Source organism: Hyaena hyaena, unplaced genomic scaffold, assembly GCF_003009895.1.
Source record: "Hyaena hyaena isolate Hyena2069 unplaced genomic scaffold, ASM300989v1 scaffold_54, whole genome shotgun sequence".
Lineage (NCBI taxonomy): Eukaryota > Metazoa > Chordata > Mammalia > Carnivora > Hyaenidae > Hyaena > Hyaena hyaena.
The window spans coordinates 2648719-2674285 of NW_024080685.1; the positions used below are offsets into that span (position 1 = coordinate 2648719).

Sequence of the window (25567 nt, forward strand, 5' to 3'; positions counted from 1 at the left end):
CAGGTGAAATAGAAGATACAGTTATGGAAAATGATAAAGCTGAAAAAAAAAGAGGGAAAGGAAATTATTAGATCACCAGGGGAGAATTAGAGAGGTAAATGATTCCATGAAATGAAATAATAACCCTATCATAGGAATTCCAGAAGAGGAAGAGTGAGAGAAAGGGGCAGACGGTTTATTCAAACAAATTATGTCTGAGAACTTTCCTAATCTGGGGGAGGAAACAGGCATCTAAGACCAAAAGGCACAGAATACTCTCTTCAAATCAACAAAAACGACATATCATAGGTCAACACCACAACATATCATAGTGAAACTGGCAAAATACAAAGATAAAGAGAGAATCTGAAACCAGGTATGGACAAACGGGCTTTAACCTACAAGGACAGACACATAAGGGCAGTAGCCAACCTGTCCACTGAAACTTGGCAGGCCAGAAAGGAGTAGCAGGAAATATTCAATGTGCTGAATAGGAAAAACATGCAGCCAAGAATCCTTTACCCAGCAAGGCTGTCATTCAGAACGGAAGGAGAGATAAAGGCTTTCCCAAACAAACAAAAACTAAAGGAGTTTATGACCACTAAATCAGACATACAGGAGATCCTAAGGGGGACTCTGTGTGTGGAAAACAGCACAGACTACAAAAGATCAGAGGCATAACCACAAACATGAAACCTACAGATGGCACTAAATCTATATCTTTCAATAATCACTCTGGATATAAATGGACTAAATGCCCCAAACAAAAGACATAAGGGTATCAGAATGGATAAAAAAAACAAGATCCTTTCTCATTGCCATGTAGTATGAAATCTGGCCATGTGTAGCAACATGGATGGACCTTGAGGGTGTTGCTGAGCAAAATAAGTCAGGCAGAGAAGGACAAATATCATATGTTTGCACGCATAGGAGGATTAGGAGGAACTTAACAGAGGACCATGGGGGAGAAGAAGGTGAGAAATGGTGGGGGAGAGGGAGAGAGGCAAACCATGAGACACTCTTGAATGATGAGAACAAACTGAGGACTGATGGGTGTGAGGGGGCAGGAGGGAGATGGGCATGGAGGAGGGCACTTGTGGGGATGAGCACTGGGTGTTATATGGAAACCAACTTGACAATAAACTATTTGTAATAAAAAAAAAAAAGAAAAAGAAAGAAAGAAAACATTTTTAAAAAATTAAAAAAAAAAAAGATCCATCTATGCTGCCTACAAGAGACTCATCTTAGACCCAAGAATACCAGCAAATTAAAAGTGAGGGGATGGAGAACCATCTATCATGCTACTGGAAATCAAAAGAAAGCCAGAGTAGCCATACTTATAGCAGACAAACTAGATTTTAAAACAAAGACTGTAACAAGAGTTGAAGAAGGGCATTATATCAATTAAGGGATCTATCCATCAAGAAGAGCTAACAATTGTGGGGCACCTGGGTGGCTCAGTCAGTTAAGCATCCAACTCTTGATTTTAGCTAAGGTCATGATCCCAGGGTCATGGGATCAAGCCCCACATTGGGCTCTGTGCTGACTGTGCAGAGCCTGCTTGGGATTCTCTTTCTGTCTCTCCCTCTCTTTCTCTCTCAAAATAAATAAACTTAAAAAAGAAAACAAAGAAGATCTAACAATTATAAATGTTTATGTCCCCAACGTGGAGCTCCCAAATACATAAACCAATTAATCACAAACATAAACAAATGTATGAATAATAATACTGTAATTGTAGGGGACTTTAATACTCTACTTACAGCAATGGACAGATCATCTAGGCAGAAAATCAATAAGGAAACAATGGCCCTGAATGACACATTGGACCAGATGGACTTAACAGATGTATTCAGAACTTTTCATCCTAAAGCAGTAGAAAACACATTCTTCTCAAGTACACATGGAACATTCTCCAAAATATATCACATACTGGGTCACAAAATAGCCCTAAACAAGTATAAAAAGATTGAGATCATACCATGCATATTTTTAGATCATAACACTATGAAACTTGAAATCAACCACAAGAAAAAATCTGAAAAGCCCCCCATTACATGGAAGTTAAAGAACATCCTACTAAAGAATGAATAAGTCAACCATGAAATTAAAGAAGAAATGTAAAAATACATGGAAGCAAATGAAAATGAAAACACAATAGTCCAAACTCTTTGGAATTCAGCAAACGCAGTCCTAAGAGGAAAATGCACTGCAGTTCAGGCTTATCTCAAGAAGCAAGAAAGGTCCCAAATACACAGCCTAACTTACATCTAGAGGAACTATGAAGGCAGCAGCAAAGAAAGCGTAAAGCCAGCAGAAGAAAAATAATAATTATTAGGGCAGAAATAAACAATATAGAATCCAAAGGAACAGTACAACAGATTAATAATCTAAGAGATGGTTTTCTGAAAGAATAAACGAAACTGATAAACCCTTGCCAGATTTCTCAAAAACAACAACAACAACAACAACAACAAAAAAGAGGACCCAAATAGATAAAATCATGAATGAAAGAGGAGAGATCACAACCAATACCACAGAAATACGAACAATTATTAGAGAATACTATGAAAAATTATATGCCAACAAACTGGACAATCTGGAAGAAATGGACAAATTCCTAGACACTCACACACTACCAAAACTCAAACAAGAAGAAATAGAAAATTTGAACAGACCCATAACTAGCAAAGAAATTGAATCAGTTATCAAAAATCTCCCAACAAATAACAGTCCTGGCCAGGTGGCTTCCCAGGGGAATTCTACCACACATTTAAAGCAGAGTTAATACCTATACTTCTCAAACTGTTCCAAAAATAGAAATGGAAGGAAAGCTTTCAGACTCATTCTATGAAGCCAGCATTATCTTGATTCCAAAACCAGACAAAGACCCCACTAAAAAGGAGAATACACATAAAGATCCCTGATGAACAAGGATGTAAAAATTCTCGACAAGATACTAGCAAATTGGATTCAACGGTACATTAAAAGAATTATTCACCATGATCAAGTGGGATTCATTCCAGGGCTGCAGGGCTGGTTCAATATTCAGAAATCAATCAACATGATACATCACATTAATAGAGGAAAGGATAAGAATCATAGGATCCTGTCATTAGATGCAGAAAAAGCACTTGACAAAATACAGCATCCTATCTTAATAAAAACTCTCAAGAAAGTCAGGATAGAAGAAACATACTGAAACATCACAAAAGTCAGATGTAAAAGGCCCACAGCTAAGATCATCCTAAATGGGGAAAAACTGAGAGCTTTCCTCCTGAGATCAGGAACACAACAGGGACATCCACTCTCTGTTGTTTAACTAGTGTTGGAAGGCCTGCCTTCAGCAATCAGACAACAAAATGAAATAAAAGGCATCCATATTGGCAAAGAAGCAGTCAAACTTTCACTCTTCAGAGATGACATGATACTCTACATGGAAAACCTGACCACCAAAAAACTGCCAGAGCTGATACAGGAATTCAGCAAAGTCACAGGATATAAAATCAATGTAAAGCAATCATTGGCATTTCTATACATCAAGGATGAGCAACAGAAAGAGGTATCAGGGAATCAACTCCATTTACGATTGCATCAAAAACCATAAAATACCTAGGAATACACCTAACCAAAGAAGTAAGAGATCTATACACTGAAAAGTGTAGAAAGCTTATGAAAGAAATTGAAGACACAAAGAAATGGAAAAACATTCCATGCTCATGGATTGGAAGAACAAATATTGTTAAAATGTCAATAGTATCCAAAACAATCTACACATTCAATGCAATCCCAATCAAAATTGCACCAGCATTCTTCACAGAGATAAAACAAACAATCCTAAAATTTGTATGGAACCACAAAAGACCCTGAATAGCCAAAGTAATGTTGAAAAAGAAAACCAAAGCTGAAGGCATCACAATCCCAGACTTTAACCTATATTGCAAAGCTGTAATCATTAAGACAGTATGGTATTGGCACAAAAACAGACACACAGACCAATGGAATAGAATATAGAACTCAGAAATGGACCCACAAGTATACGGCCAACTAATCTTTGACAAAGCAGGAAAGAGTATCCAATGGAAAAAAGACTGTCTCTTCAGCAAATTGGGAGATTCTCCAGGAGAACTGGAGAGCAATATGCCAAAGAATGAAACTGGACCACTTTCTTCCACCATATACAAAAATAAATTCAAAATGGATAAAAGACCTAAATGTGAGACAGGAAACCATCAAAATCCTACAGGAGAAAACAGGCAGCAATCTCTTTGGCCTCAGCCATAGCAACTTCTTACTTGACATGTCTCTGAAGGCAGGGAAATAAAAGCAAAAATGAACAATTGGGACATCATCAAGATAAAAATCTTCTGTACATCAAAGGAAACAAAGAAAACTAAAAGGCAACTGATGGAATGGGAGAAGATATTTGCAAATGACATATCGGATAAAGAGCTAGTATCTAAAATCTATAAAGAATTTATCAAACTCAACTCTCAATAAAAACAAATAATCCAGTGAAGAAATGTGCAGAAGACAAAAGCAGACACTTTTCCAAAGAAGACATCCAGATGGCCAACAGATATAGGAAAAGATACTCAACACCACTCATCATCAGGGAAATACAAATCAAAACCACCATGAGATACGACTTCACACAAGTCATATTGGTTAAAATTAACAACTCAGGAAACAACAGATGCTGGTGAGGATGTGGAGGAAGGGGAATCCTCTTCCACCGTTGGTGAGAATGCAAACTCGTGCAGCCATTCTGGGAAAACAGTATAGAGGCTCCTCAAACAATTAAAAATGGAATTACCCTATGACCCAGTAATTGCACTACTAGGAATTTATCCAAAGGATATAGAAGTGCTGATTCCAAGGGGCACATTCACCCCAATATTTATAGCAGTGCTATCAACAATAGCCAAATTATGGAAAAAGCTCAAATGTCCATCAGTTTAATATATATAATTTAATAAATATATATATATAAATACACACACACACATATACACACACACAATGGAATACCATTTGGCAATGATAAAGAATGAAATCTTGCCATTTGCAACAACACGGATGGAACTGGAAGGTATTACGATAAGCAAAATAAGTTGGTCAGAGAAAGACAGATATCACATGACATGATTGCATTCACATGTGGAATCTGTGAAACTTAACAGATGATCATAAGGGAAGGGTAGAAAAAATCAGATAAAACAGAGAGGGAGGCAAACCATAAGAGACACTTAAATACAGAGAACAAACTGAGGGTTGACGGGGGTGGGGAAAATGGGTGATAGACAGTAAGGGGGACACTTGTTGGGATGAGCAATGGGTGTTCTATGTAAGTGATGAATCGCTGGATTCTACTCCTCAAGGCAAGACTACACTGCATGTTAACTAACTTGAGAATAAATTAATTTTTAAAACCCAAAACCTAAAAGCAATATTGGGGCACCTGCCTGGCTCATTCAGTGGAGCATGCGACACTTGGTCTGGGGTTGTAAGTTTAAGTCCCGTGTTAGACATAGAGCCTACTGGCAAAAAAAAAAAAAAAAAAAGGGCAGGGGTAGTGGGGAGAGGCCTGGCTGGCTCAGTCAGTAGAGAATGCGACTCTTAATCTCAGGGTCCTGAGTTTGAGGCCCATGTTGAGGATAGAGTCTACTTAAAAAAATAATAACAAAATAAAATCAATAGATGAAATTGTTGACCTAAAAGATAGACTAGACAAGAAAAAGAGAAAACCATGTCTCCATAATATGAATTCATTGTAAGAAAGTAAAACGTATGATTACCTTTGCTAAATCTATCACAACTTCAGAGAGCTTGGGATAGCGTCTTTCAAGAGGTTCTGTTTCCTTGATTTCAGGCAACCTTACTCCAGCAAACACAGGATTTTTATAAAACAGCTCCTGGTGTCTTGGAATTAGATTACCTGGAAGTGAGAACAGCACACATCTCTGTCATTGTACATCATGATAGAAATGGCAAAGAGACAGGTGACGTGGCATGGACAAAAGAGTAGAACGCAGCTTATGGACTTGGACTTGGGGCTGTCTCAGCATGCAAAATCAACCAAAAACAGTGTTCCTATGGTGATGGCACCTGGCAGTCTTCAATAGTGGTTTTGACGTAAGTCAACTCAAGAAAATTAACATTTGTATCTCAACCTACTCATTTAGAAAATTCACAAGCCACTATATATAGAACTGAAGTCATGAGGGAGTGTAGGAAAAGGGTAGGTAAAGAACATTTTATAATCTTTTAGATATAAGTACCAACACTTCATTTCTAACAACAAAGCATAAAGTACTGATCAAAACAATGAAAATATTACTCATCATATGATTAGAATCTATATAAATCAGTTCTACCCTTTAAGAATTTAACTTGAAAATGAAAATAAATGGTTTTAATTTTAAAAATTTAAATTTTTTTTCAAAAATTTTAAAACCTACTGATTTTGTACCTGTGTCTAAGGTCTGACTTGAGCACTTTTATCTTTTTCTTCAACTTTAGTACCTAATCTAGTATAAAATACATATGAAAATTCTGCTATAAGAAACTACTATATTGCTTATGGAATTTCTACCTTGGAAACTTAAAATCCAATATTTAAATGACCCCCCCCCAAGTATTTTCCCATTATTTCCATTTTCCAAGATCTATCTTCCAATATGAAGTTGGTATTTCAACAAATGTAAGACTTTGATAATCTAGCTTTAAAATTCTGCCCAAAGCACTAACAGCAACAGTCATATCTGCAACAAGATTAAACTACCTAAGAAGCCTTTGTCTCTCAATTTGAAGATGAGGATGAGGGTAATGTCATATTTCACCAAACACTTGCTAACCCACACCCCAAAAAAAGATCATTTGCATCCTCTACATGTGATTTACTGAATGCAAAAGTGCAGAGAAAATGTACAGCCTTTGCTCTTTTCTTTGTACAGTGGGGCAGGAGGGTGGATGAGGCATGAATAAGACCATTTGTCAGACAAACCAAAGCCAGGCTGAGAATGAATATACATAGATGAGATTTTTCTATTTGCTCCCTACCTCCACTTAAAACACATACCATCTCTAATATACTAACAACTAGTAAAATCAATACAAACAAAAACATAGTGGGAAAACCTCTAGAATTTAAAATGCAGATGTATAATCTTACCTAAACACGTCATAATATGATATAGCTGATCAATATCAGAATCTCCAGGAAAAAGGGGTTCCCCCATGAGCATTTCAGTTACCAGACAGCCAATGGCCCAAACATCAACAGCCCTGAAATAAAAGCAGTGTGGTATAATATCTGGCATCCTACTATGTTTATTGTGACTATATCTGTTCTGAATATTACTATTTGGTATTTTGGGTATTGAGAATAGTAGGAATAAGCTTTAAATTACTCATAAAAATACATTTCCCTATAAATTTCAAGTACTAATTCCCAATTTTACTTAAGTCAGATTTCCAGAAACTTCAATCACACAACAAGAAGGAAAAGGCTTCTGAAAAGTCAAAACTGTTATTATGTGTACTTTATTCTGGAAATAAGCCTTTTGGGTTTCCATTCAAAGCCTATTCATTCTTTGTTTATACATGATTCTAACAAGGTTGATCTGTCTATCCCACCATACACTGAAAACAGCACAGGAGAAGGTTGTTGGGAATACATATAGTAATAACAAGGGGAACTACAAGCTAATGGGGAAAAACAGAAACATTATCTTAAAAATCAGACACAAAAACTTAAAGAAGAATATGCTGGTGTCATTCACATAGGTACGACTACCTTGAAATTGTTTAAGGTCATAGCTGAATTAGAAAATGGTATAGAGGGGCATCAGGGTGGCTCAGCGTTAAGCGTCAGACTTCGGCTCAGGTCATGATCTAATGGTTCATGAGTTCAAGCCACGAGTTGGGCTCTGTGTGCTGACAGCTCAGAGCCTGGAGCCTGCCTCAGAATCTGTGACTTCCCCTCTTCTCTGTCCCTCCCCTGCTCGTGCTCTGTCTCTCAAAAAAATAAACATTAAAAAATATTTTTTAATAAAATAAAATGGTATAAAAGTTACAGTATAACAATAAAATGAGAACTCAGAGTAATCAAGAAAGTATTAATGATGTGTGCATTGAAAACACAGAAAGTGTAGAAAACATTTTTTAATGTTTATTTATTTATTTATTTATTTATTTATTTATTTATTTATTTTTAGAGAGAGATGGTATGCATGAGCATGCAAGTGGGAGAGGGGAATGGGCAGAGAGAGAGAATCCCAAGCAGCCTCCGCACTCTTATCGTGAGGCTGGACATCGGGCTGAATCTGACAAACTGTGAAATCATGACCTGAGCTGAAATAGGAGTCGGGATGCTTAACCAACTGAGCCACCCAGGTGCCCCTAGAAAACATTTTAGAAAGATTTCTAACAAAAGCAATGAGTTACCATCCCTTTGTCTTTGAAGAATTCATTTATGCAGATAATTCATGCTTTAAAAACATTCCACTCTATGTTTCTATCCCCACCCTTGTCAACTCCACCTTGACTCATTCCAGCAGTGTCAGACTTATCCAATTAATGTTGTCTTCCTTAATAAGTGACAAATACATCTATTTCCAAACCATTGTAGAAAGCAGACCAAATACACACACAAAAAAAACACTTACTCACCTTGATTTCTCTACCTTTGAAACAAGCATGTTCACCCCAATTCACTGTATGCACACACACACACACACACACACACACAACATTTAAAAGGGAAGCACCAAAAAGAACAAGTAGTCATAAAGTTGCCTAAAAGTAAACTTAAGAAACACAACAGATAAACAAAGGGGAAGGGGAGGAAAAATAAGATAAAAACAGAGGGAGACAAATCATAAGAGACTCTTAAATACAGAGTACAAACTGAAGGGTGCTAGAGGGGTGTTGGGTGGGGGAAATGGATAAATGGGTGATAGTCATTAAGGAGGGCACTTGTTGGCATAAGCACTGGGTGTTCTATGTGATTGATGAATCGCTAAATTCTATTCCTGAAATCATTTTACATTATGTGTTAACTAAATTGGCTTTAAATTTTTTTAATAAATAAATAAATAAATGAAGTTCCCTAAATGTAAAACTTACTTTCAGTGTTAAAGGGATCTTTCATTATATTAGAAACACATTCCGTTTTATCAAGAAAAAAGTGTTAAATCTGCTCTCCCGGCTCCACCCCCTTTGTTGATGTCTTACTTGCCATACTTGACATCACCGACCAACAGTTCTGGAGCTCTGTACCATCGGGTTGCCACATAATCAGTGTAAACTTCCCCAGGGGCTGCCAATGTTCGTGCAAATCCAAAATCACATAACTTGACAACACCAGATTGGGAGACTAATATATTCTCAGGCTTTATATCTCTGTGTATAATCTAAGACAAAAAGCAAAGTATGACATATCAATTGGCACATCAAGCTAAGTACATTATTTTTTGAGCACCTGCCATGTGTATGGTACTGTTTTTGTCTCTATAACGACTACAAACAAAAGCATATAAAATTCTTCCTGGCTTTAAAGAAACTGGGACCTAGCTGGTCAAGAAAGAACATTTATGTTTGAAATTTCACTTAAACAAAGGTATTGGATGAAATATATATTACTAAATACCAAATCAATTGTTCTGTTAATGACTGCTCTCAAGACTAAGAGAGTAACACTGTAACTGAAGACTAGAATAGTCATGGGAAATTTTTATGAAAGATAGGTGTCTAACTCTATGTGTGACCTGGATAAACACAGAAATGGAAGGAAAATCCAAGTGAAGGTAACAAGAAGAGCAAAAAAAGCAAAGACGAAAATAGATCAGGAAACTCTGGGGAAGCGTTTTTCCTAGAGTAGAGGCTATATATTAGGGTGGAAGGCTGCCTCAACCTCCAGCCTGGGGAGTCTGAGTTGGTGCCAAGGCCATGGGAACCCAAGGAAGTGACATAACCAATATGGTATTTATAGATGTTGGCCCATAAACAAACTAAATCAGAAAAAGGGACTAAAGGCCAGGAGTAGAGCAGTGGGACAACTATCCGAGGATAAGGGCCCAAATGAGGCTGGTGTTCCGAGGAATGCAATGGAAAGAGATTCAAGTCAGAAATATTTTCAATCAAGAATCAACAGAAACTAGGAAGTAATCTCAGATATTTTACGTAAACCTGGGAATCTAAAATAATGGTGGTTCCAGCAAAAAAAGAAAAGTCTAGAAAAAGTTGGTTCTGATGGAACAATAAGTAGTTTAGTTTTAGGCATATGGGCTTTTAAGTGGATTGTTGAGCACTCACGTGGAGGCAATTAGAAATGTAAAAAGAGTAAAATAAGGTCAGTGGTTAAGATTTCTAAAGGAGAGACGGCGGAAGGAGAAAACAGGACAGTGGGGGAAATACAAAAAACTCTACAGCTAGATAAAACAAATAATCAGGCTTCATTCTCTAATATAAATAAGCTTCATTTGAATTTCTTAAAAATATATTTATTTTAGGGGCGCCTGGGTGGCTCAGTCGGTTAAGCATCCGACTTCGGCTCAGGTCATGATCTCGTGGTTAGTGGGTTTGAGCCCTGCGTCGGGCTCTGTGCTGACAGCCAGCTCAGAGCCTGGAGCCTGCTCCAGATTCTGTATCTCCCTCTCTCTCTGACCCTCCCTTACTCACGCTCTCTCTCTCTCTCTCTCTCATAAAAACACTTACACACACACATACACTAAACTCTGGTTTAATATGCACAGCTGAAGTATTTAAAGTTGAAATGTACTGATGTCTGCAACTTACTTTCAAATGCATAAAGAAATAAGACAGAGTAATGGGTAGATAAATGGATGACTAGATGAATAAATGTGTAATAAAGCAAATATAGCAAAATGTGAACAAGTATAGAGTCCACATGGTAGTTATATGGGTATTCATGGACACTCTTTCAACTTTTCGGTATAGCCTAAAATATTCATAATAAAATGTTGGGGGAAAGGATACAGGTTATTATGAAACATGAAAATTGGCAATATCAAAGTAACACAGTTCATTTCAATTATTTTACTCGTCCAAACTTTAGGTTAGGTAAGTGTCTCATCAATTAAGTGATGGTATCTGGTGAGTTAATCATTGGCAAAATCATTATTTAACCTAAATACTTACATTGTGACTGTGACAAAATCCAATTCCGTTAATAATCTGAAACAAATACTTCTGAACCAGTTGGTAGTCTAGTCCATTTGGACAGAGCTCCAAGTCATCAAGAATTGTATGGTCAACAAATTCAAAGACTAGGTACCATCGTTTTTTTTTCTTACACACTTCCAACAGATTCACCAGATTTTCATGTCTCAGTTGCTGTTGTAAAAAAAAAAAAATGCAAACTCATCTTTTGAAGACCAAATCATGTAGCAATTAGTCACAATCTAAAGTCTTAGCATAGGGACACCTGGGTGGCTCAGTCGGTTGAGCGTCTGACTTCGGCTCAGGTCATGATCTCACGGTTCATGGATTTGAGTCCTGAGTCAGGCTCTGTGCTGACAGCTCAGAGCCTGGAGCCTGCTTCACATTCTGTAACTGACTCTCTCTGACCCTCCCCTGCTTACGCTGTCTTCTCTCTCTCTCTTTCAAAAATAAATAAAACATTAAAAAATTTAAAAAAATAAAGTCTTAGCATAAGAAAAACGTACAAATACAAATCAAAACCACAATGAGACACTACCTCACACCAGTCAGAATGGCTAAAATGAACAAGTCAGGCAACAACAGATGTTGGTGAGGGCGTGGAGAAAGAGGATCTCTTGCACTGCTGGTGGGATGCAAACTGGTGCAGCCACTCTGGAAAACAGTATGGAGGGTCCTCAAAAAATTAAAAATAGAACTACCCTACAACCCAGCAATTGCACTACTAGGTATTTATCCAAGGGATACAGGTGTGCTGTTTCGAAGGGGCACATGCACCCCAATGTTTATAGCAGCGCTATTGACAATAGCCAACGTATGGAAAGAGCCCAAATGTTTATCGATGGATGAATGGATAAGGAGGATGTTATATATATATATATATACACACACAATGGAGTATTACTCGGCAATCAAAAGAATGAAATCTTACCATTTGCAACTACGTGCATGGAACTATAGGGTATCAGGCTAAGCAAAATTAGTCACTCAGAGAGACAAATATCATATGACTTCACTCATATGAAGGCTTTAAGATACAAAACAGATGAACATAAGGGAAGGGAAGCAAAAATAATATAAAAACATGGCGAGGGACAAAAACATAAGAGACTTTTAAATATGGAGAACAAAGAGTTGCTGGAGGGATTGTGGGGGGGGGGCTAATGGGTAAGGGGCTTTAAGGAATCTACTCTTGAAAGCACTGTTGCACTATATGCTAACTAACTTGGATGAAATTTTTAATAATTAATTCAATAAAAATGTTTAAAAAAGAAAAACATAAATAAAATTCATAAACAGTATAAATTGTTAAAAATATATTTTGGTTTTTCAATTATAGTCAAAAGACCATACTGTCCCATTCTCCTCTCAGATAATACAATAAAGCCAATGAGAAAAAAAAAAAATGTAGCTCCATCTTTGATGGAACTAAGCAGGATCTAGACCCCTACCACTACAAATGTGGTAGGAATGCCAAATCCAGTCAAGGTGAAACAGAAGTTTAGGAAGATACCAAGAGATCACCTGTGGCTAAAAAGCTGGTAGAGCCAAGTAATCCAAAATTGGTAACATACCCTGAAAAGAAAAAAACAAAAACAAAAACAAAAAACTCCTTCTTTGCTCTAATAGGAACAAGATTCATAGGCTGTCACTGAAAGCAACCCTAGAACTGAATGGCACCAAGAAACACCAGGGAACAGAGGCCTGAACAATCACACAGAAGCTCATTTGCTGGAAGCAATCTCTTGGTGAGGCCAAATGGAAGGCAAAACACCTCAGTTTGAACAAATCAGCAAATATAAGGATAACAGAAGTCAATCCCACAGATCAGACTTGCATTGTAAAGAACATCATTGTGAACCATGGTGCATTTCTACTAGTCTGAAACAAGATCATGGCCTCTCCCTTAAATGAACCTTCTACAAATACCAAGTCCAGGAAGGGCTCACTTTGTTGCAAGTTAAGAAACAATCAAAAAGAAACCAATCCAGGACCTATTCAAAGATACTGGAAGAAAAGAGCAAGAAAGAAGGAAACAGGTAAACATTCACCAGAAAATGTTGCCAATATAGGCCTAAAAACCCTCAAGGAAAGAGTGATCCAGGAACTTTACATCCAACAAAATTGCCATTCAAGTAAAAGACAACAGTGAAAAATATTGAATATGAACAATGAATTCACTTGTGTGGAACTAAGTCTTAATAAAAACAGGCATCACAATCACAAAACAGAAAGTGAATGTTTAAAACCTAACAAGGCACAAACAATATTACTAACAAATAGAAGAAAGAAGAAAAGATGCAAACAAGAGTGTATGTATGTTGATTTCCTTGTCAATGGGTCAAAATTGTATTTTTAACATGAAATTGTAAATTACAAGGCCAATTATATTTACAGGTTTAATGGTAAAGAAGATAAACAAGATGGCTTTGAAAATCAGATAAGTTGGGGTGCCTGGGTGGCTCAGTTGGTTAAGTGTCTGACTCTTGATTTCAGCTCAGGTCACGATTTTAAGAATCATGGTTTCAAGCCCTGTGTTGGACTGTGAGCTGACAGTGCAGGGCCTGCTTGGGATTCTCTCTCTCACCCTCCCCAACTTGCTCTCTCTATCTGTTTCTCAAAATAAATAAATAAACTAAAAAAAAAGAAAGAAAATCAGATGAGTAAGTGGGAGAGAAAAGGAAATAGAAACATAATAATTACTTTAGGATTAAGTATATTATATAATGTTATAAAGGTAACAAATAGTAAAAACTAAAACTTTTGCAAATTATCAAAGGAAACACATCACTATTTTAGAATAATTTAGAGATTATATAGAAAAGTATTGTTAAAGGTGCACTGAAACAGCATAATATTGCAAATAATAATAACTAATAGTTACATACTGTTTACTGTGATCTAGACACTATTCTAAGCACAAAAACCCTATGAGATAGATATTGTTATTAGTCTGATTTACAGATGAGGAAACTAAAGCACACAGAGGTTAAGTAACTTGTCCAAGGTCACACAGCAATAATTGCTAGAGGCAGGATTAGAACCCAGTCACTACTGTGGTCTCTGTCTTTTCCCGACATTTTATTTTTGCTTACTTCTTTCTTCGAGTCCAGAACATCAGCTGCGTAAGCACACCCAGACATGTAGCTGATTTGAATGCAAAATATTTAGATTTCTTATAAAACTAAGGCCACACTTCCTGTTACATCATAACTATAAATGGGCTAAACTCACGTATTAAAATAAAAGATTCCAGATTGAATCACAAAGCACTTTCCAAATATATCACTGGTTAAGTGAATTAAGGTAAATCTATACAATGAAATAAGCGGCAGCAATTGTAAAAAAGGCAGTTTTATGTCTACTGATACACAATAATTGCTAAGATACAATAAGCGAAAAAAGCAAGATCAGGTCAATGAGTAGACTATGTTTCCGTTTAACACGCATATACACTGCTCCATATACATCCATATTTTTGGATATGAATAAAGTCCTTCTGGTAGATATAGTTGCTTACAAAGAAATCACCAGCATACAAAGGTGGCAGGGAAAATCATTCCAATTTTAAAGCATAAAATTAACAGAATATTTATGTGTTACCTTTTCAAAAATTAAAATAAGTAGATACAAAAATAAAATATGTATCAATGTGTTAAAAGATAAACAGAAGCACATTAAAATTTATGTAAGAATTTTTGAGCAAACATCAGTTTGCACAGGGCATCATCAAACTGAAAGAGGTTAGGAGCATTCTACCAGAAGAAGCTAAGGGAAAGGCTTATAGAGCAGATGCAGAAGCAAGGTGAGGAAATTATTTGGTTGGCTATCTTGTAAGTGGTTGCTTTATTTAGGAAAGCCTGGTTTGCTGTTTGTGAGTAGTTGTTTTTAAGTTACAGTATCTTAACTTTGAGGCATTTACAGAAATTGACTCTGGCTTAAGTTTCATTCAGTTTGCTCACATGGGCTGCCAAGGCATTACAGCCATGCCAGTCTAATGGCCTCCTTGTTTGCCCTTTAACAAGCAAAAGCTTTTTATCATAAGCACACACACACACACACACACACACACACACACACACACAGACTTTTGGTAAACTTAAATCTAAAGAGCTATGGAGAATTCTGGTTTCTGATTCTGTGTGTAAAGACCTTGGAAGTCTCTACTCCCTCCTAACAAGTAAAAAGCAGAATACACAAAAATCAGCAACTCTTCTTGGATCCATAAGAGAAGCCACTGCCCCCAAGATTGGAGAGATACACAGGAAAGTACAGGGAGTTTGCTGACTGAAGCGGACTCACAGGAGGAAATCTTTGCAGGAACCAATGCCAAGGCAGGAAATCCTGAACTGTAATTGACAAATTCCTGGAGGCACGTGAGGACAACTCTGAAAGTCAAAAACTCCAGAGAAACCAAGTCCCAGAGGGGCCCCCATGATATTATAAGATTATCTCTAGGAGCTCAGCCAGATTGTCGCAGTAAATTTTGGAGAAAAATCTCCTCCTTCCATGGGCAGAGGAGAAAAGAACCACTCTGAAATAGGCCAGAGCTCTGTTCTTCTTCTTTTTAAATTTTCTTTAAGTGTTTATTGTTTGAGAGAAAGAGACAGAATGCAAGTGGGGAGGGGTAGAAAGAGAGGGAGACAAAGAATCCAAAGCAGACTCCAGGCTCTGAGCTGTCAGCACAGAGCCCGACACAAGCCTGGAACTCATGAACCAAGAGATCATGACCTGAGCCTAAATCGGACACTTAACCAACTGAGCCACCCAGGGGCCCCTGAGCTCTGTTCTTCTTAACAAAGCCTGCCCTGGGGGTGCCTTGATGGCTCAGTTGGTTAAGCATCTGACTCTTGGTTTTGGCTCAGGTCATGGTGTCACAGTTCATGAGATTGAGCCCCTCATTGGGCTCTGCATTGATAGTGTGGAGCCTTCTTAGGATTCTCTCTCTCCCTCTCTCTCTGCCTCTATCCCACTCTCTGTCTTTCTCTCTCTCTCTCTCTCAATTAATAAATAAACATTAAAAATAAAAAAATTAAAACAAGGCCTGTCCTCAGCAAAAATTGGTTATGCAGAGTCTAAGCAGCTGTGGTATTATCAGAGCCTAAATGGCCTGGGGAAGGGAAATACTTGGGAAATACTCAACTTCATCTACTCTAGCCATCCTGTCCTACCTAAGGAAGGGAGAAAAAACTGAGAAACATTTGTGAAGTTCACCATTTAGAGGTACAGGCACAATAAAGACTGAGACCTATAGGTCTTTTTCATAGGACTATAAAACTCTTCCCCTCCCTCTCACCTCCACATTCCTAAAGCCTATTTCCAGCAGTTCCTTTTACCTAGTATGTCATGCCCAGCTATCAAGAAAACAGTCCAAAACAAAGGCCACCTGGGTGGCCCAGTCTCGATTAAGCATTCGACTTTGACTTGATCTGTGATCATGATCTGTGAGTTTAAGCCCTATGTCGGGCTCTGTGCTGACAGCTAGGAGCCTGGAGCCTGCTTCAGATTCTGTGTCTCCCTCTCTCTCTCTGTCCCTCCCCTGCTCACACTCTATCTCCCTCTCTCCCTCAAAAATAAATATACATTAAAAATAAAATCACATAGGAAAGTAGTACAAAGGCAAAAAACAATTTGAAGAGAAAGAACAAGCACTGAAACCAGACATGGCAGGGATGCAAGAATTTGAAGCAACTATGATTGGTATGTCAAGGGTTCCAATGGGTAAAGTAGACAGCATGGAATAACAGATGGGCAATGGAAGCAGAGAGATGAAAATCCCAGGAAAGAACCAAAAAGAAATGCTGGAGATAAAAAGCACTAACAAAATGATGAGTGTCTTTGATGGGCTTTTTTTGTAGACTAGACACACCTGAGGAAAGGACTCTCTGAGCTAAAGGATATATTAACAGAATTCTCAAAAACCAAAAAGGAGAGAACAGAGACAAAGAAAGAAAGATACAAAGAAAGAAAGAAAGAAAGAAAGAAAGAAAGAAAGAAAGAAAGAAAGAAGACTATCAAAAGACTATAGGACAACTATAAAAGGTACAACATACATGTAACGGGGATATCAGGAGAATGAGAAGAAAGAGAAAAAGGAACAAAAGAAGTGCTTGAAACAATAATGATTGACAGTGTCCTCAAAAATTAATGTCAGATGCTAAATCACAGATCTAGGAAGCTCAGAGAACACCAAGCAGGATAAATGTCAGGGGAAAAAACAAAGAAACCTACACATAGGTCTATCATTTCCAAAACATAGAAAAATCAAAGATGGAGAAAAAAGTCCTGAAAGAAGCCAGAGGACAAAAAGAGCTTATACAGAAACAAAATAAGAAGTGCATCCAACTTCTCCTCAGAAATCATGCAAGTGGGTTCCTGGGTGGCTCAGTCAGTTAAGTGTCTGACTTCAGCTCAGGTCATGATCTCACAGTTTGTGAGCTCAAGGCTCACATCAAGCTCTCTGCTGGCGGCACAGGTCCCTCTTCAAATCCTCTGTCCCTCCCCTACTCACAAATGCTCTCTCTCTCTCTCTCAAAAATAAATAAATATTTTTTTAAAAAAGGAAGAAAGAATGAAAAGAAACCAAGTAAGCAAGAAGAGTGGAGTGAAATATTTAATCTTGAGAGAAAAAAATCACCAATCTAGATTTCTGTATCTTGCAAAATAATCTTCAAAAGTAAAGGAGAAATATTTTCTCAGACAAACAGAAATTGGGGAAGTGTGTTGCCAGTGGACTTGCCTTGTAAAAAATGTTAGAAAAAATTAGAATGTTAGAAAAATTTTTTTCTAACATTTTTTAATGTTTATTTATTTTTGAGAGAGAGAGACAGCGCACTAGCAGGGGAGGGACAGAAAGAGAGGAAGACACAGAATCCAAAGCAGACTACAGCTGCACAGAGCCTAACACAGGGTTCTAACTCAGAAACTGTGAGATCATGACCTGAGCTGAAGTCTGATGCTTAACCGACTGAGCCACCAGGCACCCCTAAAAGAAATTTTTTAGGGAGAAGTAAAATAATATAGGCCAGAAACTCTGATCTACATAAAGAAAGGAAAGGCATCAAAGAAAGAGTAAGTGAAGGTAAAATAAAAACTTTATTTCTCTTATTCTTAATTGATCTAACAGATAACAATTTGTTCAAAATAATAATGCAACAATGTATTTGATTACATATACTTATGAATACATCTTTTTATATATATGCTTAGGTATGCTTATATAAGTAAGATGAATGGCAGCAATGATATAAGAGACAGGAGGAAGAAATTAGATTACTTTATTATTATAAAGATACTCATACACCTGTCACGTGGTATAGGATTTACTGAAAGTGAATTTGGATTAGTTGTAAATGTATGTTGCAAATTGTAGGGTAACTATTTGTAAAAAAATGTTCAAAAAGATATAAAGAAGTATAACTGGGGTACCTGGGGCTCAGTTGGTAAGCATCAGACTCTTGATTTCAGCTCAGGTCATGATCTCAGTTTGTGAGACTAAGCACCGTATCAGGCTCAGCACTGATAGTACGGAGACTGCTTGGGATTTTTTCTCTCCGTCTCTCTCTGCCCCTCTTCTGCTCATGTGCGCTCTCTCTCTCTCTCTCTTTCTCTCTCTCTCAAAATCAATAAATAAACTTAAAACAAAAAGTATAACTGATAGGTTAAGAAAGTAGAAAAAATGGAATCATATTAAATACTCAATTACAACCACAAAAGGCAGAATAAGAGTGGAAGACAAAAATAGAAACAAAGAACAAGGTCAACAACTAGAAAACAGTAACAAATATGGTAGATATTAATTCAGCTTTATCATCCTTTGAATGTAAGTGATCTAAGTGTACCAATTAAAAGATGGAGATTTGCACATTAAGTATAAAAATACATATGAATTAAAAATAAGTGGGTGGAGGGGCACCTGACTGGCTCAGTCAGTAGAGGATGTGATGCTTGACCTCAGGGTTGTAAGCCCCACGATGGGTGTACAGACTACTTTTAAAAATCCTTTTTAGAATTAATTAAAAACTAAAAGTAAACATATGGAGAAAATATACCACACTAATCAAAAGGAAGCATGAGTATCTTTCAGACAGACCAAATGATGAAGTAAGAAAAGCTATTAAAGATAAAGGAGGGCATTACCTAATGAAAAGGGTATCAATCCTCCAAGGAAACATAAGAGTTCTTAATGTGTATGTGCCTAACAACAGAGCATCAAATTTACTAAATTTACTAAATGAGGTAAAAACTGATAGAACTGCAGAGAGAAATAAACAAATCCACTATCATAACTGGAAATGTCAACCATTCCACTCTGAAACAGATAGATCCAGCAGGTGGGCAATCAGTAAGGGTACACACACACAGTTGAACTCAACAACACCATCAATCAACTGGATATAACTGACATCTATAGACTATCCAACAATAGAATTCACATTTTTCTCAAGGTCATATGGAGCATTTACCATGATAGACCATACTGTAGGCCACAAAACACACTTTAACAAATTTAAAGTAATAGAAATCACACAATATCTGCTCTTGTACCATAGTGGAATTAAACTATAAATCAATAATAAAAAAAGATAACTGGAAAATCCCAAAATATGTGGAGATTAAACAACACATTTCTTTTTAAAATTTTTTTTACATTTTAATTTATTTTTGAGAGACAGAGAGCAAGGGCGAGTGGAGGAGGGGCAGAGAGTGAGGGAGACACAGAATCTGAAGCAGGCTCCAGGCTCTGAGCTGTCATCACAGAGCCTGATGTGGGGCTTGAACCCATGAACCATGAGATCATGACCTGAGCCAAAGTCGGATGCTCAACTGACTGAGCCACTAAACAACACACTTCTGAAATGAAAACAGATTATCCATTCCACCTTTCTCTTTCTCTCTCTCTTTTCTTCTTTCTCTGTGCTTTTTTTAAACAAAAAATTATTATTTATTTATTGGTTTTTTGAGTGAGAGAAAGAGAGCACACAAGCAAGTGAGGGGCAGAGGCAGAGAAAGAAAGATAATCTTTTTTTTAATGTTTATTTTTTAGAGAGAGAGAGAAACAGAACGTGAGTGGGGGAGAGGCAGAGACAGAGACACACACAGAATCTGAAGCAGGCTCCAGGCTCTAAGCTGTTGGCACAGAGCTCAGTGCAGGGCTGGAACCCACAAACCGTGAGATCATAACCTGAGCCAAAGTCAGACACTTAACCGACTGAACCACCCAGGTGTCCCTGGGCTTTTATTTTTTGAAAGCTGATGACTACCACATTTGATAGGGGCAGACTAGGTAGTTCAGACCAACTTTCTTATTAAGAATTCTTAAAAAGTTGGACAAAGTATTTTTAAATCTTAAACATATAAAGGACTCAAGAAGAGAGTGAGGAATTATTGCACCAAAATCAAGAACAGGAGAACTCAGAGTTAATTTCAGTACTCAAATCAAAGCTGATTTTGCCATCAGGTAACATACGTGGAACTGAGTTTGGATATTTGTGGCCTATTGGGGCTGAAAAGGAAGGCAAAGTCAAAGTCCAAATGCATTTCCAAGATGGGGTCTCTGAAGCCCAGTTTAAGCTGACACCCTAAGGACTACAGTGTCCTAGTAAAAATGGACAAAAATGAACCAGTCCTCACTAGACTTTACATCATCTCTAACAGTTTAAGAAACCTCAAACCTTGAATTTATATTAATGTACTGGACTGGGAGCATCCCCACACACCTGGCAGAAGTAAATGAATATCCTCTCTGGAGGAAGATAATTTTATTATTTCCAAGAAAATAAGACACTATAAAAGCAAGAACCTTGAACTTATTAAGGAGGTCCTGAGCTGGTAGTGTGTCTATACCAGACCAGGGAAAACTTTAATGTATTAATAACTGCTAACTAGTAAAGGTACTTAATTACAAACAGGGTTAAAAGGACTCTAAGGTATATTTCAAAATAGCAAGTACAGAGTAGCTATTACTTTCAGGGCTGAGGGAAAGTGCATAGAAAGTGCATAGAAACATTAGAAGAGCCCCCAGCCACCACCAAGGCTGAGATTCAGACTTCATTCGAGAGAGCGTGACTGCCACAGATTGCCAGTGGTGAAAAAAATTTGCCACGGGACACAAGCCAGAGATGAAGGAAGAGCAGCCAGTTAGGTGGGAGAGAAACTTACCAGAAAGTGGAAAGTGCAGGCAGGCAGAGCTGGTCATGTGAGCTACTGATGTGAGCTGCTAGGCCTCCCATATGGTGATCTCACCCCAGAGCCAAAACAAAAAACAGAAACAAACAAACAAAACAAGACCAGAACCAGAAGGGAAGCCTCTTCTTAAGGACTATAGTGCCCTTCCATGCCCTCTATTGTCAAAGCCTAGTATCACACCAGCTGGCAAAAGAAATGTTTACAGAGTCCAGCTCCACTTCCATGAGGTGGGGCAAAAAGGAGTGATTTGAAGCTGAAAGGCAGTAAACTAATTAGCAGCACAGTTTTCATAAATATGGAAGAAGAAAATTAAAATCTTCCCAGGAAGTAAAAATCTTCACGTTAGCCTCAAATTATTCCTAAAAAATAATGTTTCAAATGTAATCTCCAGCAGAAAAATCAAAGACAACCAGGCATACAAAGAAATATGATAGCACAAGTAAAAACTATCAAAACATAAAGAAGACCAAAGCAGATGCAGAATAAGTTCAGACACTGGAATTATCAGATAGAAGCTACTCTGCTTTAAAAGAAAAAAAAAGTCAGGGCGTGTAGGTGGCTCAGCTGGTTAAGTGTCCGACTTCAGCTTATGAGTCCAACTTCGGCTCAGGTCATGATCTCATGGTTCATGGGTTTAAGCCCTGTGTCAGGCTCTGTGCTGACAGCTCAGAGCCTGGAGCCTGTGTTGGATTCTGTGTGTGTCTCTTTCTCCACCTTCCCCTGCTCATTCTCTCTCTCTCTTTCTCTCAAAAATAAATAAAAATTTTTAAAAAAGAAAAAAGTCAATCTCAAAAAATTGAGGAAACTTGGGGTGCCTGGCTGGCTTAGTTGGTAGAATATGTAGCTCTTGATCTCCGGGTCATGAGTTCGAGCACCATGTTGGGGGTAGAGTTTAAGTAAGTAAGCAAATTAATTAATTAGTTAAAATTAAAACAAAAAAGCAAAGTTTACAATAAAACAAACAGAACAGGGCACCTGGCTGGCTCAGTGGGCAAAGAATGCTTGATCTCTGGATTGAGTGTAGAGCTTACTTAAAAACAACAACAAAACTTGAAATCATAAAATGCGATATAGTAGATTTAGAGCCAGATAAAAATTTTAGAACAGAAAAGTATAGTAATTTCTGCTTACAATAACAGTAGACTAGGTAATTTATAATAAATAGAAAAGCTGAGCAAAATATATAAAACCACTATTCTAAGGCACAAAAGAGATGAGATAATAAAGAATATCTAGACTAGGCTCTTGAAGACAGAGACCCAGGGAAGTAAGCCAAGCAATTAGTGTTATTGTTATTGTTTTTTAAGACCCTGGAAACCCACCATTTCAGAGAGAAAATTATGCGTCTGAGTGGCACTTTTGACAGTCTTGTGATGTAAGGTAATAGTGATTGGTGTTCAGGGGCCATCAAGATGGAAAGAAGGGGGATGGCCCTGATGAAATCCTCTCACTTTGGGTTGGCTCGGAAAGTCCACAAACTATGATAAAGGTGAATAATAAATCATGTCTCTCAGGAACTACAACTCAAATTCAAATTATGTAACTTCCTCAAATTGGATTAAGACGATGGCAGAATGTTAGATTTCCTGGAGTACCCTCAAGAGCCTCCTAGAAGAAAATGTGACTCCTCTCAGGAAAAAGAAAATATCATCCAGAGACTCAAACTATGTATACAATTTTTTAAAATTAACAGAGGTGTATCAAAAAGATAATAAAAAACCAAGAGAAAAAAAGCAACCAATTGAAGTAAACATATGGGAGATCCAGATAATAGGTATTATCTGAAGACTAATTTAAATAGTTGTGAAAGCACAATAAAGAATTTTGGCACCAAACTGGAAACTATTAAAATCCAATGGAAATATTCAAATTGAAAATTTTATCTTTAATTAAGAAATCAGGGATGTCTGGGTAGCTGAATTGGTTGAGAATCCAACTCTTGATTTCAGCTCAGGTCATGATTCCCTGGTCATGAGATGGAGCCCCATATCAGGGTCTGCATTGACATCAGGAAGCCTGCTTGGGATTCTTTCTCTCTGCCTCTCTCCCTCCTCAAAATAAATAAATAAAGATTTTTAAAAATCAATGCTTAAGTATAAAAGTAGATTGGAAATTAGTTGAAACAGAATTACTGAATTGAGGATAGGTCAGATGAAAATATCTAGAATGAAGCAGGGAAAAATGAAAGGATGAAAAACATAGCAAGAGTGTAAGAGACATTGGCGAGGTCTAATATATGAAACTGAATTCTTAAAAGGAGAAGAGTGATAATAAGACAGTAGCAATACATGAAACAATAATAACTGAGAATTTTCTGAAAGTGACAAATGACATTATTTTACAGATGCAAGAGACATAAAGTCAAAGCAAATAAATAAAAAGAAACCCACATCAAGGCACATTATCATAAAATTGCTGAAAATCAAAGTCAAAGAGAAAACCTTAATGCATCCAAAAGAAAAAAGGACATACTAAGAAACATCTGACAACTCAATGGAAGCAGTGAGAACCAGAGAAACACTGGAATGATATCTTAAACACATTGAATGTAATGAACTGCCAACTTAAAATTCTATATTCTGTGGAAATAATCTTTTAAACAAAAAGTAAAATAAAGACTTTTTTTCAGACAAGCAAAAATGGACAGCATTTCTTACTAGTAGATCTGCTTTAAAGAAAATAATGTTTTTTAAAATTTATTTTAATGTTTATTTATTTTTGAGAGAGAGAGAGAGAGAGAGAGAGCAGGAGAGGGTCAGAGAGAGGGAAACACAGAATCCAAAACAGGCTCCAGGCTCTGAGCTGTCAGCACATAGCCCCACACAGGACTCGAGCCCATGAACCACGAGCTCATGACCTAAGCTGAAGTCAGACGCTTAATGAACTGAGCCACCAGCCACCCAGGGTCCCCATAAAGAATGTTTTAAATACAAGGAAAATGACCCTAGGTAGAAGCTCAGAAATGTGAGAATGGTTGAAGAGTAATGGGAAGGGTAAATATTAGGTATATCCTAATAAATACTGATTGAACAATTTGGGGAGGGATGTAAATATAGGGAGAATTGAAAAAGAAAACCAAAGCAGGAGGCATCACAATCCCAAACTTCAAGCTGTATTACAAAGCTGTAATCATCAAGACAGTATGGTACTAGCACAAGAACAGACACTCAGATCAATGGAACAGAATAGAGAACCTAGAAATGGACCCATGTATGGCCAACTCATCTTTGACAACATAGGAAAGAATATTCAATGGAATAAAGACAGTGTCTTCAGCAAGTGGTGCTGGGAAAACTGGGCAGTGACATGCAGAAAAATGAACCTGGATCACTTTCTTACACCATACACAAAATAAAACATACACACAAAAAAAACCTCAAAATCAATGAAAGACCTAAATGTAAGACAGGAAGCCATTAAAATCCTTGAGGAGAAAGCAGGCAAGAACCTCTTTGACCTTGGCCACAGTAACTTCTTACTCAACACATCTCCAGAGGCAAGGGAAACAAAAGCAAAAATGAACTATTGGGAGCTCATCAAAATAAAAAGCTTCTGCAGTGAAGGGAACAATCCACAAAACTAAAAGTCAACTGGCAGAATGGGAGAAGATATTTGCAAATGACATATCAGATATAGGTTGGTATTCAAAATCTATAAAGAACTTATCAAACTCTACACCCAAAAAACAAACGATCCAGTGAAGAAATGGGCTAAAGATACGAACAGACACTTCTCAAAAGAAGATATCCAGATGGCCAAAGACACATGAAATACAAATCAAAACCACAATGAGATACCACCTCACACCTGTCAGAATGGCTAAAGTCAACAACTCAGGCAACAACAGATGTTGTTGGTGAGGATGTGGAGAAAGAGGATCTCTTTTGCACTGCTGGTAGGAATGCAAACTTTCCAGAGTACAGCCATTCTGCAAAATGGTATGGAGATTCATCAAAAAATTAAAAATAGAACTACCCCACAACCCAGCAATTGCACTACTAGGTATTTATCCAAGGATACAGGTGTGCTGTTTCGAAGGGACACATGCACCCCAGTGTTTATAGCAGCACTATCAGCAATAGCCAAAGTATGGAAAGAGCCCAAATGTCCATCGATGGACAAATGGATAAAGAAGATGGGGCATATATATATATATATATATATATATATATATATATATACACTACTCAAGCAATCAAAAAGAATGAAATCTTAC

The 25567-nt window shown here is 37.3% G+C and overlaps 1 protein-coding gene across 1 annotated transcript in view; it reads right to left on the bottom strand.

Moving 5' to 3' along the window:
- The window catches only part of CDKL2 (cyclin dependent kinase like 2), a 52100-nt gene that overhangs the window by 17509 nt on the left and 9024 nt on the right, over positions 1–25567 (bottom strand). The window contains exons 3-6 of the mRNA XM_039231015.1: positions 11143–11337; positions 9217–9395; positions 7154–7266; positions 5778–5917 (exon numbers count right to left, since the gene is read on the bottom strand). Coding sequence (XP_039086946.1) covers positions 5778–5917; positions 7154–7266; positions 9217–9395; positions 11143–11337 — 627 coding nt within the window. The remainder of the gene's footprint in view (positions 1–5777; positions 5918–7153; positions 7267–9216; positions 9396–11142; positions 11338–25567) is intronic.